Below are 19,130 nucleotides of genomic sequence, written 5' to 3'. Positions count from 1 at the left end.
GTATCTTCGTATGCTAAGGGTGTTTATAATTACTATGATGTTCAACAAATTGAAGAATTTGTTGCTTTTAAGGGTGCTTATGAAATTGCTTCTTTGATTGAAAAGTATGATGCTACTCTTTACAAATCTGAAATTTTTGCCATACTTAAATATTGCTATGATAATTATGCTTCTAATGCCTATGTTGAACCATATATTGAGGACTACTCCGCTGTCCAAGAAGAGACTAATATTTTGTAGGAGTTTATGGAAGAAGAAATTGATGAAACTGTGAGCTCATTGGATGAAAAAGATGATGAGGAGAGCGAAGAACAAAAGGAGGAAGAGCGGATTAGCTACCCGTGCCCACCTTCTAATGATAGTAACTCTTCAACTCATACATTGTTTAATTTCCTTCGTGCTTACCGGAGGATGATTGTTATGATCCCGTTGATTCTTTTGAAATATCCCTTTTTGATGATTCTTGCTATGCTTGTGGCCAAGATGCCAATATGAATTATGCTTATGGAGATGAACTTGCTATAGTTCCTTATGTTAAACATGAAATTTTCGCTATTGCACCCACACATGATAGTCCTATTATCTTTTTGAATTCTCCAAACTACACTATATCAGAGAAGTTTGCTCTTATTAAGGAATATATTGATGGGTTGCCTTTTACTGTTACACATGATGATTTTGGTGAATATAATATGCATGTGCCTGCTGCTCCTACTTGAAATTATTATGAGAGAGGAACTATATCTCCACCTCTCTATGTTTCCAATATGATAAAATTGCAAGAAACTATTTATACTATACTTGTGCGTTATCAGGCGTCCATGAGGGACCTCATGTCCAAGGCGCAGCGGCGGGAGCTCCGGCCTAGGTGGTCGGGGATGAGGTGCAGGAGAGGAAGGCGGGAGGCGATTTGTTGGGGAACGTAGTAATTTCAAAAAAAATCCTACGCACACACAAGATCATGGTGATGCACAACAACGAGAGGGGAGAGTGTTGTCTACATACCCTCGTAGACCGGAAGTGGAAGCGTTATAACAACGCGGTTGATGTAGTCGCACGTCTTCACGACCCAACTGATCAAGCACCGAAACTACGACACCTCCGAGTTTTTGCACACGTTCAGCTCGATGACGATCCCTGGACTCCGATCCAGCAAAGTGTCGGGGATGAGTTCCATCAGCACGACGGCGTGGTGACGATCTTGATGTTCTACTGTCGCAGGGCTTCACCTAAGCACCGCTACAATATTATCGAGGATTATGGTGGAGGGGGGCACCGCACACGGCTAAGAGATCAATGATCAATTGTTGTGTCTCTGAGGTGCCCCCTGCCCCCGTATATAAAGGAGTGGAGGAGGGGGCCGGCCAAGGAGGGTGGCGCGCCCAAGGGGGGAGTCCAACTCCCACTGGGAGTAGGACTCCCATTTTTCCTATTAGGAGTAGGAGAGGGAAGGAAGGGGAAAGAGGGAGGAAGGAAAGGGGGGGCCGGCCCCCCTCCTAATTCGAATTGGGCTTGGGGGGGGGGTGCCCCCTCCCTTGCTCCTTTCCCCTCCTTTCCACTAAGGCCCAATAAGGCCCATATACCTCCCGGGGGGTTCCGATAACCTCCCGGTGATCCGGTATTGTCCCAATCTTTCCCGGAACCTTTCCGGTGTCCAAATATAGTCGTCCAATATATCGATCTTTATGTCTCGACCATTTCGAGACTCCTCGTCAAGTCCGTGATCACATCCGGGACTCCAAACAACCTTCGGCACATCAAAATATATAAACTCATAATGAAACTGTCATCGTAATGTTAAGCGTGCGGACCCTACAGGTTCGAGAACCGAGACACGTCTTCGGTCAATAACCAGTAGCGGAACCTGGATGCTCATATTGGCTCCTACATATTCTATGAAGATCTTTATCGGTCAGACCGCATAACAACATACGTTGTTCCCTTTGTCATCGGTATGTTACTTGCCCGAGATTCGATCGTCGGTATCTCAATACCTAGTTCAATCTCGTTACCGTCAAGTCTCTTTACTCGTTCCGTAATACATCATCTTGCAACTAACTTATTAGTTGCATTGCTTGCAAGGCTTAAGTGATGTGTATTACTGAGAGGGCCCAGAGATACCTCTCCGACAATCGGAGCGACAAATCCTAATCTCGAAATACGCCAACCCAACATGTACCTTTAGAGACACCTGTAGAGAACCTTTATATCACCCAGTTACGTTGTGACGTTTGGTAGCACACAAAGTGTTCCTCCGGTAAACGGGAGTTGTATAATCTCATAGTCATAGGAACATGTATAAGTCATGAAGAAAGCAATAGCAACATACTAAACGATCGGGTGCTAAGCTAATGGAATGGGTCATGTCAATCACATCATTCTCCTAATGATGTGATCCCGTTAATCAAATGACAACTCATGTCTATGGTTAGGAAACATAACCATCTTCGATTAACGAGCTAGTCAAGTAGAGCCATACTAGTGACACTTTGTTTGTCTATGTATTCACACAAGTATTACGTTTCCGGTTAATACAATTCTAGCATGAATAATAAACATTTATCATGATATAAGGAAATATAAATAACTTTATTATTGCCTCTAGTTTATTATTGCCTCTAGGGCATATTTCCTTCAGTATCCCACTTGCACTATAGTCAATAATCTAGATTACACAATAATGATTCTAACACCCATGGAGCCTTGGTGCTGATCATGTTTTTCTCGTGGAAGAGGCTTAGTCAATGGGTCTGCTACATTCAGATCCGTATGTATCTTGCAAATCTCTATGTCTCCCACCTGGACTAGATCCCGGATGGAATTGAAGCGTCTCTTGATGTGCTTGGTTCTCTTGTGAAATTTGGATTCCTTTGCCAAGGCAATTGCACCAGTATTGTCACAAAAGATTTTATTGGACCCGATGCACTAGGTATGACACCTAGATCGGATATGAACTCCTTCATCCAGACTCCTTTGTTTGCTGCTTCCAAAGCAGCTATGTACTCCGCTTCACATGTAGATCCCGCCATGATGCTTTGTTTAGAACTGCACCAACTGACAGCTCCACCGTTTAATGTAAATACGTATCTGGTTTGCGATTTAGAATCATCCGGATCAGTGTCAAAGCTTGCATCAACGTAACCATTTACGATGAGCTCTTTGTCACCTCCATATACGAGAAACATATCCTTAGTCCTTTTCAGGTATTTGAGGATGTTCTTGACTGCTGTCCAGTGATCCACTCCTGGATTACTTTGGTACCTCCCTGCTAGACTTATAGCAAGGCACACATCAGGTCTGGTACACAGCATTGCATACATGATAGAGCCTATGGCTGAAGCATAGGGAGCATCTTTCATTTTCTCTCTATCTTCTGCAGTGGTCGGGCATTGAGTCTTAATCAACTTCACACCTTGTAACACAGGCAAGAATCCTTTCTTTGCTTGATCCATTTTGAACTTCTTCAAAACTTTGTCAAGGTATGTGCTTTGTGAAAGTCCAATTAAGCATCTTGATATATCTCTATAGATCTTAATGCCCAATATGTAAGCAGCTTCACCGAGGTCTTTCATTGAAAAACTCTTATTCAAGTATCCCTTTATGCTATTCAGAAATTCTATATCATTTCCGATTAGCAATATGTCATCCACATATAATATCAGAAATGCTACAGAGCTCCCACTCACTATCTTGTAAATACAGGCTTCTCCAAAAGTCTGTACAAAACCAAATGCTTTGATCACACTATCAAAGCGTTTATTCCAACTCCAAGATGCTTGCACCAGTCCATAAATGGATCACTGGAGCTTGCACACTTTGTTAGCTCCTTTTGGATCGACAAAACCTTCCGGCTGCATCATATACAACTCTTCTTCCAGAAATCCATTCAGGAATGCAGTTTTGACATCCATCTGCCAAATTTCATAATCATAAAATGTGGCAATTGCTAACATGATTCGGACAGACTTAAGCATCGCTATGGGTGAGAAGGTCTCATCGTAGTCAATTCCTTGAACTTGTCGAAAACCTTTTGTGACAAGTCGAGTTTTGTAGACAGTAACATTACCGTCAGCGTCAGTCTTCTTCTTGAAGATCCATTTATTTTCAATTGCTTGCCGATCATTGGGCAAGTTAACCAAAGTCCACACTTTGTTCTCATACATGGATCCCATCTCAGATTTCATGGCTTCAAGCCATTTTGCGGAATCTGGGCTCACCATCGCTTCTTCATAGTTCGTAGGTTCATCATGATCTAGTAGCATGACTTCCAGAACAGGATTACCGTACCACTCTGGTGCGGATCTTACTCTGGTTTATCTACGAGGTCCAGTAGTAACTTCTTCTGAAGTTTCATGATCATCATCATTATCTTCCGCACTAATTGGTGTAGGTGTCACAAAAACCGGTTTCTGTGATGTACTACTTTCCAATAAGGGAGCAGGTACAGTTACCTCATCAAGTTCTACTTTCCTCCCACTCACTTCTTTTGAGAGAAACTCCTTCTCTAGAAAGGATCCATTCTTAGAAACAAATGTCTTGCCTTTGGATCTGTGACAGAAGGTGTACCCAACAGTCTCCTTCTGGTATCCTATGAAGACACATTTCTCCGATTTGGGTTCGAGCTTATCAGGTTGTAGCTTTTTCACATAAGCATCGCAACACCAAACTTTCAGAAACGACAACTTTGGTTTCTTGCCAAACCATAGTTCATAAGGCGTCGTCTCAACGGATTTTGATGGTGCCCTATTTAACGTGAATGCGGCCGTCTCTAAAGCATAACCCCAAAACGATAGCGGTAAATCTGTAAGGGACATCATAGATCGCACCATATCAAGTAAAGTACGATTACGACGTTCGGACACACCATTACGCTGTGGTGTTCCGGGTGGCGTGAGTTGCGAAACTATTCCGCATTGTTTCAAATGTAAACCAAACTCGTAACTCAAATATTCTCCTCCACGATCAGATCGTAGAAACTTTATTTTCTTGTTACGATGATTTTCAACTTCACTCTGAAATTCTTTGAACTTTTCAAATGTTTCAGACTTATGTTTCATTAAGTAGATATACCCATATCTGCTTAAATCATCTGTGAAGGTGAGAAAATAACGATATCCGCCACGAGCTTCAACATTCATTGGACCACATACATCTGTATGTATGATTTCCAACAAATCTGTTGCTCTCTCCATAGTACCGGAGAACGGCGTTTTAGTCATATTGCCCATGAGGCACGGTTCGCAAGTACCAAGTGATTCATAATCAAGTGGTTCCAAAAGTCCATCAGTATGGAGTTTCTTCAGGCGCTTTACACCGATATGACCTAAATGGCAGTGCCACAAATAAGTTGCACTATCATTATCAACTCTGCATCTTTTGGCTTCAACATTATGAATATGTGTATCACTACTATCGAGATTCATCAAAAATAGACCACTCTTCAAGGGTGCATGACCATAAAAGATATTACTCATATAAATAGAACAACCATTATTCTCTGATTTAAATGAATAACCGTCTCGCATCAAACAAGATCCAGATATAATGTTCATGCTCAACGCTGGCACCAAATAACAATTATTTAGGTCTAATACTAATCCCGATGGTAGATGTAGAGGTAGCGTGCCGACCGCGATCACATCGACTTTGGAACCATTTCCCACACGCATCGTCACCTCGTCCTTCGCCAGTGTTCGCTTAATCCGTAGTCCCTGTTTCGAGTTGCAAATATTAGCAACAGAACCAGTATCAAATATCTAGGTGCTACTGCGAGCTCTAGTAAGGTACACATCAATAACATGTATATCACATATACCTTTGTTCACCTTGCCATCCTTCTTATCCGCCAAATACTTGGGGCAGTTCTGCTTCCAGTGACCAGTCTACTTGCAATAGAAGCAATCAGTTTCAGGCTTAGGTCCAGACTTGGGTTTCTTCTCCTGAGCAGCAACTTGCTTGCTGTTCTTCTTGAAGTTCCCCTTCTTCTTCCCCTTGCCCTTTTTCTTGAAACTAGTGGTCTTGTTGACCATCAACACTTGGTGCTCCTTCTTGATTTCTACCTCCGCAACTTTTAGCATTGCGAAGAGCTCGGGAATTGTCTTATCCATCCCTTGCATATTATAGTTCATCATGAAGCTCTTGTAGCTAGGTGGAAGTGATTGGAGAATTCTGTCAATGACGCAATCATCCGGAAGATTAACTCCCAGTTGAATCAAGTGATTATTATACCCAGACATTTTGAGTATATGCTCACTGACAAAACTGTTCTCTTCCATCTTGCAGCTATAGAACTTATTGGAGACTTCATATCTCTCAATCCGGGCATTTGCTTGAAATATTAGCTTCAACTCCTGGAACATCTCATATGCTCCATGATGTTCAAAACATCGTTGAAGACCCTGTTCTAAGTCGTAAAGCATGGCACATTGAACTATCGAGTAGTCATCAGCTTTGCTCTGCCAGACGTTCTTAACATCGTCAGTTGCATCAGTAGCAGGCCTGGCACCCAGCGGTGCTTCCAGGACGTAATTCTTCTGTGCAGCAATGAGGATAATCCTCAAGTTACGGACCCAGTCCGTATAATTGCTACCATCATCTTTCAACTTTGCTTTCTCAAGGAACGCATTAAAATTCAACGGAACAACAGCACGGGCCATCTATCTACAATCAAACATAAACAAGCAAGATACTATCAGGTACTAAGTTCATGATAAATTTAAGTTCAATTAATCATATTACTTAAGAACTCCCACTTAGAAAGACATCCCTCTAATCTTCAATGTGATCACATGATCCAAATCAACTAAACCATAACCGATCATCACGTGAAATGGAGTAGTTTTCAATGGTGAACATCACTATGTTGATCATATCTACTATATGATTCACGCTCGACCTTTCGGTCTCAGTGTTCCGAGGCCATATCTGCATATGCTAGGCTCGTCAAGTTTAACCTGAGTATTCTGCGTGTGCAAAACTGGCTTGCACCCGTTGTAGATGGACGTAGAGCTTATCACACCCGATCATCATGTGGTGTCTGGGCACGCCGAACTTTGGCAACGGTGCATACTCAGGGAGAACACTTTTATCTTGAAATTTAGTGAGAGATCATCTTATAATGCTACCGTCAATCAAAGCAAGATAAGATGCATAAAAGATAAACATCACATGCAATCAATATAAGTGATATGATATGGCCATCATCATCTTGTGCTTGTGATCTCCATCTCCGAAGCATCGTCATGATCACCATCGTCACCGGCGCGACACCTTGATCTCCATCGTAGCATCATTGTCATCTCGCCAATCTTATGCTTCTACGACTATCGCTACCGCTTAGTGATAAAGTAAAGCATTACAGGGCGATTGCATTGCATACAATAAAGCGACAACCATATGGCTCCTGCCAGTTGCCGATAACTTGGTTACAAAACATGATCATCTCATACAATAAAATTTAGCATCATGCCTTGACCATATCACATCACAACATGCCCTGCAAAAACAAGTTAGACGTCCTCTACTTTGTTTGTTGCAAGTTTTACGTGGCTGCTACGGGCTTAGCAAGAACCAATCTTACCTACACATCAAAAACCACAACGATAGTTTGTCAAGTTGGTGCTGTTTTAACCTTCGCAAGGACCGGGCATAGCCACACTCGGTTCAACTAAAATTTGAGAAACTGACACCCGCCAGCCACCTGTGTGCAAAGCATGTCGGTAGAACCAGTCTCGCGTAAGCGTACGCGTAATGTCGGTCCGGGCCGCTTCATCCAACAATACCGCCGAACCAAAGTATGACATGCTGGTAAGCAGTATGACTCGTGCATGTGCATATAACATCAACACATAAAACCTAGGCTCGGATGCCACTGTTGGGGAACGTAGTAATTTCAAAAAATTTCCTATGCACACGCAAGATCATGGTGATGCATAGCAACGAGAGGGGAGAGTGTTGTCTACGTACCCTCGTAGACCGGAAGCGTTATAACAACGCGGTTGATGTAGTCGTACGTCTTCATGGCCCGACCGATCAAGCACCGAAACTACGGCACCTCCGAGTTTTTGCACACGTTCAGCTCGATGACGATCCCCGGACTCCGATCCAGCAAAGTGTCGAGGATGAGTTCCGTCAGCACGACGGCGTGGTGACAATCTTGATGTTCTACCGCCGCAGGGCTTCGCCTAAGCACCGCTACAATATTATCGAGGATTATGGTAGAGGGGGGCACCGCACACGGCTAAGAGATCAATGATCAATTGTTGTGTCTCTGGGGTGCCCCCTGCCCCCGTATATAAAGGAGTGGAGGAGGGGCCGGCCAAGGAGGGTGGCGTGCCCAAGGGGGGGAGTCCAACTCCCACAGGGAGTAGGACTCCCCTTTTTCCTATTAGGAGTAGGAGAGGGAAGGAAGAGGAAGGAGGGAGGAAGGAAAGGGGGGGCCGACCCCCTTCCCAATTCGCATTGGGCTTGGGGGGGGCGCCCCCGCCCTTGCTCCTTTCCCCTCCTTTCCACTAAGGCCCAATAAGGCCCATATTCCTCTCGGGGGGGGGGGGGGTCCGATAACCTCCCGGTGATCCGGTATTGTCCCAATCTTACCCGTAACCTTTCCGGTGTCCAAGTATAGTCGTCCAATATATCGATCTTTATGTATCGACCATTTCGAGACTCCTCGTCAAATCCGTGATCACATCCGGGACTCCGAACAACCTTCGGTACATCAAAATATATAAACTCATAATGAAACTGTCATCGCAACGTTAAGCGTGCGAACCCTACGGGTTCGAGAACAATGTAGACATGACCGAGACACGTCTCCAGTCAATAACCAATAGCGGAACCTGGATGCTCATATTGGCTCCTACATATTCTATGAAGATCTTTATCGGTTAGACCGCATAACAACATACGTTGTTCCCTTTGTCATCGGTATGTTACTTGCCCGAGATTCGATCGTCGGTATCTCAATACCTAGTTCAATCTCGTTACCGGCAAGTCTCTTTACTCGTTCCGTAATACATCATCTTGCAACTAACTTATTAGTTGCATTGCTTGCAAGGCTTAAGTGATGTGTATTATCGAGAGGGCCCAGAGATACCTCTCCGACAATCAGAGCGACAAATCCTAATCTCGAAATACGCCAACCCAACATGTACCTTTGGAGACACCTGTAGAACACCTTTATAATCACCCAGTTACGTTGTGACGTTTGGTAGCACACAAAGTGTTCCTCCGGTAAACGGGAGTTGCATAATCTCATAGTCATTGGAACATGTATAAGTCATGAAGAAAGCAATAGAAACATACTAAACGATCGGGTGCTAAGCTAATGGAATGGGTCATGTCAATCACATCATTCTCCTAATGATGTGATCCCGTTAATCAAATGACAACTCATGTCTATGGTTAGGAAACATAACCATCTTTGATTAACGAGCTAGTCAAGTAGAGGCATACTAGTGACACTTTGTTTGTCTATGTATTCACACAAGTATTACGTTTCCGGTTAATACAATTCTAGCATGAATAATAAACATTTATCATGATATAAGGAAATAAATAATAATTTTATTATTGCCTCTAGGGCATATTTCCTTCAGCGACGACGTGCGTGAGGGAGGAGGACGAGGCCGGTGCTGGTCATGCGAGATGGAGGAGGTCGAGCGCGAGGGAACGAGAAGAGGTGTGGCGCTCCTCTCTGCCTCACGTCCTGACGGCGCAAGGAGGGAGGAGAGGATTGAGACAAGGGGGAGGAGAGGCTGCAAGTGTTTCAGGCTAGGGTTGGCCGTAGGTGCGGCTAGGCTAAGGGGAGGTTGGGCATAGGTAGGCCAGCTGGGCTAAGGTGGCCTAGTGCTGGGATGCGCTGAAAGTTGGGCCGCTGCTCTCTCTCCCTTCTCCCATTTCTTTTCTTTAAACTACTTTTACTAGGCAGTAAAATACCAAGGAAAGCCCAGGGAGTTAGGGGAGGGGCATGAGAGATGTAAGAATATCCCCAAGACGCTAAAATTATGCACTGTTTGAAATAACTAGTTTGGGCATTTTTAGAGAAAGAAAATTATCGCAAGTTTGAATTAGATTCAAACTTGAGGCAATTTTGATTCCAACCAAATCAAGTCCAAAAGAGCTGAAAATTTGAAAGAGAGGTTGTCGGCAGGGTGTAGGGAATGTAGAAATATAGTGAACATTAATCTAGAGCAGAAAATGCCACTAGAGAAATAGTTGAAAGAAAGGGAAAAGGAGATGTTTGGATGGGATAGAAACTTGGGTGAACTTGATGAATTGTTGCTGGTATGTGCATGGAACAAAAAAAATGAGGTGGAGATAAGAATAAGAGGGGTTCGATGCACTGATGCAAGGGGGCTCAGGAGGGGTTGGTTGTGACTGTGTAGAAGCCCGAGGGCTGCGGGAGAGAAGAGAGAGAGAGAGAGAGACCCGCAACAGTTTTCGGAGACCGAAAACGTCCGACGAAAAGACCGGCTATATCGCCGCTATAGATTACCGGTTGGGCTATCAAACGGACTCTGAATGCGATGAAAACTTGGCAGGCGGCCTACTGACAACAAAACAACACCCTATGCCAACTTTCATCCCATTCCGAGAACATTTTCTGGCCACTTACAAAATAATATCTCGGACATGCCGCGGGCGCGTGCAAGTGTGTCTGGGCTCAGAACGGGCAACGGAAAGAACTGGGAAACCCGGACGAATGCAAGTTTTGAAAAACATGATGATGCAATGCACATGATAACATGGCAAGATGCGACATGCAAGCAAAAGACAAGGCAACAACAACGAATAACTGGAAGACACCTGGCGCGTCGGACTCGGGGCGTCACATTAGCATCACTCGAATCTAAGTCCAGTACGCTCCGCCTATTACTCTTGAGATCTGCAAACTCTCTAGACGGTTAGGTGCCAATTTCTTCATAGACCAAGAGTGATTGTGGTTCTTGAAGAAGAAGTCTGAAGGTTTGGAGACCGCCTCAAGTATATACCACGAGTAATCGGCATTGGTTGACGAACCATTGTCGAGGAGAATAGGGTGAAGAGAGTTTATCTTCCGTGTTAAGTCACAACCCCTCCAAGCAGATGTAGTCCTTGTGCAAAAGGATGAACTGGTCGAATAAATATCCAGTCGCCATCGAGCACCACTGGTTATCTCCTTTACCCGTTTTTATATTCGACATGTTTTCCTTCATGAGTTCTCTCTTCTTGCATGTTTAGTTTACATTCGGTACTTAGAATTAGCTCGCTGTAGTCTGTTTCATTCGTTCCGCTGCTGGGTTCCGAGATTTTTGAAGAAATTTTAAAACTCCCATTCACCCCTCTCTGGTAGACATACTCCATTCCTACAACCCGTAGGCATGTGATAAACTACTCACACATCATCGGAGGTGCGGCAAGGTTGATGTAGATGCCCTCCGCGATCGACCCCCCCCCCTCCGACAGAGTACCGGAAAAGGCCTCCAAATGGGATCGCGGAAGAACAGAAGCTTGCAGCGGCAGAATAATTGTTTCGTGTGTCTCTCTGGTGGTTTTGGGGTTTACGGGAATTTACAGAAGTGGAATTAGGTCAAAGAAGGTACGTGAGCCCCACAAGCTCACATGGTGCCCACCTCGGGGTGTGCCGTGTGAGCTTGTGGCTCTCCCGTACATCTTCTGGCCTCCTCCCGAATTTTATAGGGCCCCTTCTGGTCTAGAAAAAATCACCGTAAAGCTTCATCTTGTTTGGACTTCGTTTAATACTGTTTTTCTGCAAAACATTAAAATAGGTAAAAATAAGAATTGACACTAGGCACTGAGTTAATAGGTTAGTATCAAAAATAATATAAAATTAAATATAAAGCATATAAAATTGATAATATAATAGCATGAAACAATAAAAAATTATAGATACATGGAAGACATATCAATATATCAAAGGAAGTTGAAGGCACGGGCGCATTGATAGTAGAGATCGAAGACATTTTGTCTAGGCCAGAATCGATATCACAATAAGCAGTCACACCAGAATGCATAAGACTATGAAAGCTGCAGTACACAACAAGGAAAAAAAAACTTAAGTAACAAGTATCGAATGACGTGACTTGACGATCAACAAATAAACGATTAGTAAACACCTAGTATATTCATCGTTGTGTTAGAAAGAATTGGACAATTGCATGATCAACAAATCATCAGAAAGAACAGATCTACGAATCTAAATCTATGGATCTGTGAAAGAATTCCCTTCAGAAAAAAGCATGTTCCTCACTTGCCGATGCAGAATCGTGTGACGAATGAAGTACAGTAACATCCAAATCTTTTTCACATATGTGAGGCAGAACGGATGGTAAAGAAGAGGTTTCATCTGATGACCCGAGGTCCGCTAATCTGCACGAATATGAGGGCAAGTAGAAAGATAAGACAGGGAATGTCGATTAAGCAGTAAAAGAGGAAATTACTTGTCGAACTATAACTTCAATCCATCAAACTCAGTTCAAAAAGATCTCATATTACTAGTGGAAACAATACACACAGTAGTGAAGCATCGAACAAAACCCTAATTATGTGAACGCCAACGCAGTAGGAAGGATCGGATTCGAGGGTAATTTGAGAGTATAGAAGAATAGTGTGGATGGACAAAAGGAAAAACATATTAAGAATGCAGAAACAGGAGGAAGCAGATGAACAGAAAGCATACAAAAAGATAGCAAGAACATGATAATACAACAGTATGTATGATGTATCTGTACAACACCTGACATGTATATTAGATTTATTCGCAGGAATTCACAGCACAATCAATCGATACGATACGGGCTGTTTGTTTGGGAACGCAGTTCCTCTCATCCGTGCAGCTGGAACCCTAGCCGCCGCCAGGGAGGCCAATCTTCCAAAGCCGTTCTCCGGCGGCTCCCCTCCGCCGACGACCTCGGTCGTCGGTGGTAAGGGGGTCGTCGGATCCACGCGTGTGGATTACTTTTTACTCCCTCGTAGTCTAGATTTTTAGATTGTTTATTGTTTTTGCTTCGGCGGCAACGATGAGAGCGCTGAATAAAGATTCTTTGGATCCTTTCCCGACGAGGCCATTAGTCCTATGGTTGGGGATGGATTTGGAAACCAGTCTGTTCAAGCAAGGATGGCGTGGCGGCGGCGGCATCCTCGTGGTGGACCTGTGTCTTCGGGCTTTGTTGTTGCAACGACGTTTGCTCCAGCGTCGGCGCGGAGCTTGGGAGGTAGTCAAAGAGGGGGTGCAGATTGTGGTCTGCATCGACGATATCTGGAAGACGGAGCATGTGCTGGGCTCGTGGTTCGTAGATGGCAGATATGGTTTCCTTCTTCGGTGTTTTAGTCGTGGTGGGGTGCCACATCTGGAGTTCGATGGCGTGTCCGGGGGTTGCCCCGGTCTGATTCGTTCAACGGCAAGGGCTTCACTTTTGGTGAGCCACCTTGTAGGTCCACAAAGCTGCATATCAGCGATGGAGCTGCGTCGAGCTCGGGTGAGGAGGTAATTCGTTATTCTTTTCTTTGGTGATTGCTGTGGTGGTGCCAGAGACAGGTGACGGGCGTTGGTGTAAGCTCAGAGATGTTCTACTATCTTTTCAGTTTTGTCATGTCAATTTTTACGTGACATGTACTTTGTTCGTTATGATGTGAATGGGACACATATTATCATGAAAAAAAATTCACAGCATACAAAACATTATCCGTCTTTTTTTACCTACTTATTTTCGAGCGCACATATGTGCATGAATCACGACGCGGTTTACTCCAAGCAGAACATTTCTGCTCAATCACAGTGCACGAGGTCTCAGAAAACGCGGCGTGCTCGCTCGTATGGACCAGCGCGCGTTGTTTAATTAAAAATTAATTGGGAGAAAAGGATAAAACAAAAGAGATGCGGGCCAACATTTTACTACTCCCTACTCCACTGCCAACAAAAGCTCCACTGCCATTGTCTGCAATGGCGTCTCGGCCTTTCCCACGGGAGTCCCCTCTCTCCCGGCCTCCTAGCTCTAGCTCTCTCTCCGCCTCCGTTCAAATGGGATCCTCGCCTGCGCCTTCGCCTTCGCCTTCAACTTCGCCGCCGATGCCCATGATAGGGAGGGCCGGCAACCTCACCGTCTTCATCACGCCGCCGTCGCCGGCCAGCACCCCGCGCTCCTCGCGCCCGTCCGACTCCCCAAGGCCGGACTTCTCCACCCCTAACTCCCGCACGGGCACGGCACCGCCTCCGCCGCAGAAGAGCGCTAGCCCACCCGCGCCGCCGGTCAAGTTCTCGTCCCCTCCACCACCCGTGAAGGTGTCCCTGCCTCCTGTGCAGGTGCCCCCGCCGCAGTACGGAAAGGCTTCTGCGGGGGGCAAGCACGACGGATCGGCGTTCGGCTTCTTATGGGACGCCGTTGCGCGCGTGCAGGAAGGTGATGGGGAAAAACATTTTCGTCAACTCAATTGCATCTGAGTTTTCTCTTCACATTTCCTGGATTGCGGGTTCTGATGCGCGGGATTCTTCTGGGTTGCCGCAGCGCACACGAGCCTGGACGAGTACGTCGCCAACTGGTTCGGATTGGATCAGTCCAAGTACCAGTGGGCTCTCAACGACTACTACGATACCACCGGCAAGGTTCGTGCTTTTCGACTTCTCCTCTGCAGTTTCCCTCTAGCTTTGAGGAATCGGATTCCATGCGTGTCCACTTGGTTCCCTTTTTCATTCATGTTCTTAAATGGATCTGCAACTGCATGTGAGAACAATTTGAGATTAGAGTTTCATACTAATTTTGCAGTCTTTATAATTATGATAATTATTGTGATGAAGATTTGGTGGGTGAATTGCATTTGTGGTTGCGCTGCTCTTGTTATCAGTTGAGGTTCAAGTGTTGATTAGGTAGTGCTGGTTCCTAGTGCCTACTGCAAAACTAAAGTCAATCTCATCTTGTTATAGTATCTGTAAAGCTGGAAAAGGAAGATAGAAACACAAGGCAAGAATAGATGCCTAATCACACCTTTTAGCTCCTATAGAAGTGATGAAGAATTTCCCTGGGCACAAAATGTGCACTAGGCTTGTCATATGTCTAGAGTAGCATACTTTGAAGCTTTTGTAAAGTTGTTCCCTTGTTCTAGCTTTGAGTGCACCGGCTGTTTGAATTGATTATAGCCTCTCAGCATACTTGTGTCCGCCTTATGTTTATTCTTGACAATCATCACTGGCAAGCAGGTGAAATAACAGACCTTGTCTTTGCTGTTATGTTATTTGCATCATTCAAGTGCTCATGTCATTAATCTAATTCTACCCTTTAACCTTGAACATATGTTCAAACGCAGAAATGGCACTAGAGTGATAGGAGTTGTGATTGGGAATTGGAGAGAAACAAGCATAATACTACTAGCGTGTTACTACAGTTGAAAATAGTTGTCTTTGGTACCATACTTGATGTGTAATTAGTGTATCTATACTTAAGTCATTTCATAATTTGGCCTATATATTGCATAATTTCACATTCATAATACAATTTGGGGTTGAAGGTGGTTGGCGTTAGATTTTGTAATGGTTGAAGCATTTCTAATTGTAGGAGATGTCATCATGTTACAATAGTGATATAGCGAATTGGTAGAAGCCTTAGGTCGTTACAAATATAATATTCAGAAAGGATTTGTTGAACCTTTTACCGTGGAGATAGTGTTACTATGCCCTCCAGTTCAAAAGGGTAAGTTGTAATGTAATATACTTAAAGTCTCCGTTACTATAATACTTTGAAGGCAAGACACAGTATAAATGTTTAAAAAGATATCGATAGCCAGAGTCATTTTTTCTTTTTTCCTTTCCCCCCTGATTTTAAGGGGGTGGGGCCGGGCCTTATTTTGTTCCAATCAAATCAAGCCACATATGCGGGAGCATCGATGGGCGCATGCGCGGGGAGCAGGCAAGTCTCGTTCGCCCATATGTGGGACGGATACGGGGAGACCCGGTCGCGTTCGCCACGTCAGACTGGCCCACCCTAAACCCACAAATATGCGCCCCTAGCTGCATCCCGGACCAAACCCTAGCCACTCGACTCCACTTCCAATCCGCTTCCCCCAGCTCCTCTCCAGCATGGCGGGCAGCGGATCTGAGTCCGGCAACTCTGGATCCGACGGGCAACGGATCTGAGTCCGGCAACTCCGGATCCGTCGACTGGGACCTCGTCCCATGCAAGGAAGAGAGTTGGCTGTCCAGCTGGCTGTCCGCTGTTCTCGGGAGGAAACCCGTGCTCCGCCATCAGAGTCACTTGGTGGGAATCCATTGCATCCGCGCAAGTGGGGCTTGTATCCGGCAGCTTGGGGCGCATGACCGCGGCAGAACCGGAGGCGACGAGCAGCGGCTGGAGGTACCGGCGCGCCTAACCGGACGGCTCCGGGCTGGCAACACAACCCTTGTGGTGGAGCCTCGCCCCCGTGACGTCGGGCTCCGAGTCCAAGGTCAACACCGTCATACGGCATGACCACTGATGCGTCAAGGAGCGGCGTGCCTGCTGTACGATGGAGAAGTTGTGCCATGCCTCAAAGGACAAGAGCGCTGATGCCCTCCATGCCCGCATCCTGGCAAAGCGGCAAGCCCAGACGGCGTGCTCTCGCATTGGAGCAAACCCGGGCACGGCCTTCCCCTCCAAAGAGTAGATCTAACTTGACCCATAGTGCATCTTCGATCGCTACTTATGCGACGAAGAGGGCAAGGGCAAGGGCAAGGGCGGCCGTGGGTGAACTTCCTCCATAGCCATAGTTTATAGCTAGTAGAACATGCCAATTTTTGGTAGTCCGATGGCATGTATGAGAACTCTCCAATGCTATGTGTGTTGATCTAGATGAAATGTGTATGCTGGTTTGAACTTTGCATGAAGATTGTATGGAATTGGGGGTTTTCGTATGAGGGGGACGGCTGTGGACGCGGACATTTGAGGGGTGACCGGGTGCTGTCCGCGGACGCATCCGGGCACTGTGACGTATGGGGGGTCACATTTGTGAGTTGCGGTTGTAGATGCTATAAACTATTTATTTCTGTGGATGGGAGGGAATATGGTGCAGCATTTCTGTTTCAAAATAAAATCATCCTCAAACCTAGCTATTTTAATATTGTCAAGGCTTAAAGAAAATTGTTGCTTAGATTAGCGGAAATGGGTATATGAAAATATATTCAATGGTGCCCTTTATTGTATCTCTTGGCACTTAGAGCATTGTAAGGCATGGTATGCTAACACATTCTTATGGCTTTTGCAACTGGATTAGCTATATCTAGTGATGAATGCATGTGTGCATTCAGTTCCGGTCTAACTTCCACTGTCACACACCCCATGCCCCACGGTTCTATCTGCCCCATTGAACTTAGGTTCTGTAGCTGCAATTTAGAAGAATGCTGGATATGATTTACAGTGTAAATATTATTTGATATAAGAATAGGGTTACTAGTTTCCCATCTAGGATTCTTTTTTTTATCGACTTTATGAATGTGTTCTTCAGGGTTATCAGCCCTTGTGTGTCCAAATCATACCTCCATGCATATGCGGAAGCAATTTTTCAAGGGGTGTCACTCAGACGCCCTGTGGCTGTGGAGTTGTATTTTTTGACCCACTTGTTGCTCCACATTGAGTAAAATCTGATCATTTATTACTTGGACCAAATCAGTGAGATGCTTATTTCAATGGACAAAGGTTACATGTTGCATCTTTCTGATGTCGCTGCAGGAAGTGGAATATGGCAAAGCTGGGAAGCCAAAGGAGCTTACTACTACTACTACTACTACTACTACTAAAGTGCAGAAAGTTTAGAAGGTTGGTCCATATGGTTAAACATTCACTCCTTTTTGTTTCTCATCCTTCTTTTTTCTTTTTGCTGATCGGCTGCATGTTTAATCCTCTTGGCAGCAACTTCATTTCAGGTTGTGTGTGTAGTGAAGCGAAGTTCTATTTGTTAGATCTTGTCATTGGGGCTTCAAGAGTTTTTGCCTCTTTATCTACCTGATGAAGTAGGATCTACATTTGACACAAGGGGTACTTGGATCATGGAGAGTCTGAAGTTATTGTTTTTTGTTGGCTCCTTTCAGGGACTGCTGTAATCTGAGACGCAAATTGCGTATTTGCAGTGGCTAAATGTTGCAGTTCAACATCTTATCACATTGTCTTCCATTGCATATCGATTGCACGGCATAAATTTCCCTCATCATTTCACTTTACCCTTGCTGGGTCTGGATCCCCTCGGCGAGTGATCGGATCTCATTGCATATATTTGTCCTAAATGACCCTTTTTAGTGCTCACTTTACTTCTCTCTCCCAAAACTTATTGAGCTCCTTTTCGGTACACCCCCTCACTAAACGTATATTGGGTTGTATGGTCTTTTCACAAGAACCTATACCCATTTCTCTTTTTTTTTTGAGAAGGAAGAACGTATACCCACTTCTGTATGGTCTTCCGGGACGAGCGGTATGTACATGTAGAAGTTTGCCCACCTGATCCGCCGGCACCGCCTTGTCTATGAGGACGTTTCTAATCGTTGACAAAAAAAGTGTCCCGGTGGCTGGGCCCCATAGGGCGGCCGTGCCAGAACACAAGGGGTAATATTTAGGCGTTGTTTGGCTAGCAGATGTTAGCCAAGGGAATATATAAAACGAGTTTCTAGCTGATGTTTAGCAAAAACTGGTTTTACTAAATTTTCGGTTAATAATCAGCTCGTGGAAAACTTTGTTTGGACTAGAAAAACGCAATTCTAGTTGGCCCAGTGCCTTCTTTGGATAGCAATTAGCCATTCGTATTTCCGTCCGTAATTAGGCCAGGCTTCTTCCTTTGATCTCTGATCCCTCACCGCTGCTGGCGGCATGCATAGGCTTGACGCCACCCACGGTGACGGGACAGCCGTGACGAGGTTCGTAGCGACTCCTTCGGTGGTTGGCCGCCGGCGGATGCATGCCTTGTACGCCCACATCGCCGGTAGCTGCATCCACTGGGCCCTGAATAGGCTTGACGCCGCCTACTATGACGGCAGCCAGCGGTGCCCTTCTGGCAAGCTCCTCAGCTCATATACGATGTTGCTTGCCTTCACTCAGGCCGTCATGACTGAGCACTCATGACTGAGCACGTATGGTCTGTGGAAGCCAGTGGCTGCTTCCGTCGACGCCGAGGTCGGC

General features: G+C 45.1%; 1 protein-coding gene across 2 annotated transcripts; it reads left to right on the top strand.

Moving 5' to 3' along the window:
* Positions 1–13,887: 13,887 nt before the first annotated feature.
* Positions 13,888–18,119, top strand: LOC125536732 (leucine-rich repeat extensin-like protein 3). 2 transcript variants are annotated; one of them, XM_048699978.1, is made up of 4 exons: positions 13,888–14,399; positions 14,505–14,602; positions 17,694–17,780; positions 17,888–18,119. In XM_048699978.1, exons 1-3 carry the CDS (start codon positions 13,943–13,945, stop codon positions 17,775–17,777), a joined length of 639 nt encoding a protein of 212 aa, XP_048555935.1. In that variant the 5' UTR covers positions 13,888–13,942; the 3' UTR covers positions 17,778–17,780; positions 17,888–18,119. The 2 variants fall into 2 exon arrangements, with proteins under 2 accessions (XP_048555935.1, XP_048555934.1); XM_048699977.1 differs by having other exon boundaries at positions 17,874–18,119.
* Positions 18,120–19,130: the final 1,011 nt, after the last annotated feature.

The sequence above is a fragment of the Triticum urartu genome, chromosome 2, assembly GCF_003073215.2.
Source record: "Triticum urartu cultivar G1812 chromosome 2, Tu2.1, whole genome shotgun sequence".
NCBI classification, from domain to species: domain Eukaryota; kingdom Viridiplantae; phylum Streptophyta; class Magnoliopsida; order Poales; family Poaceae; genus Triticum; species Triticum urartu.
This window is presented reverse-complemented; position numbering and strand designations above follow the sequence as displayed.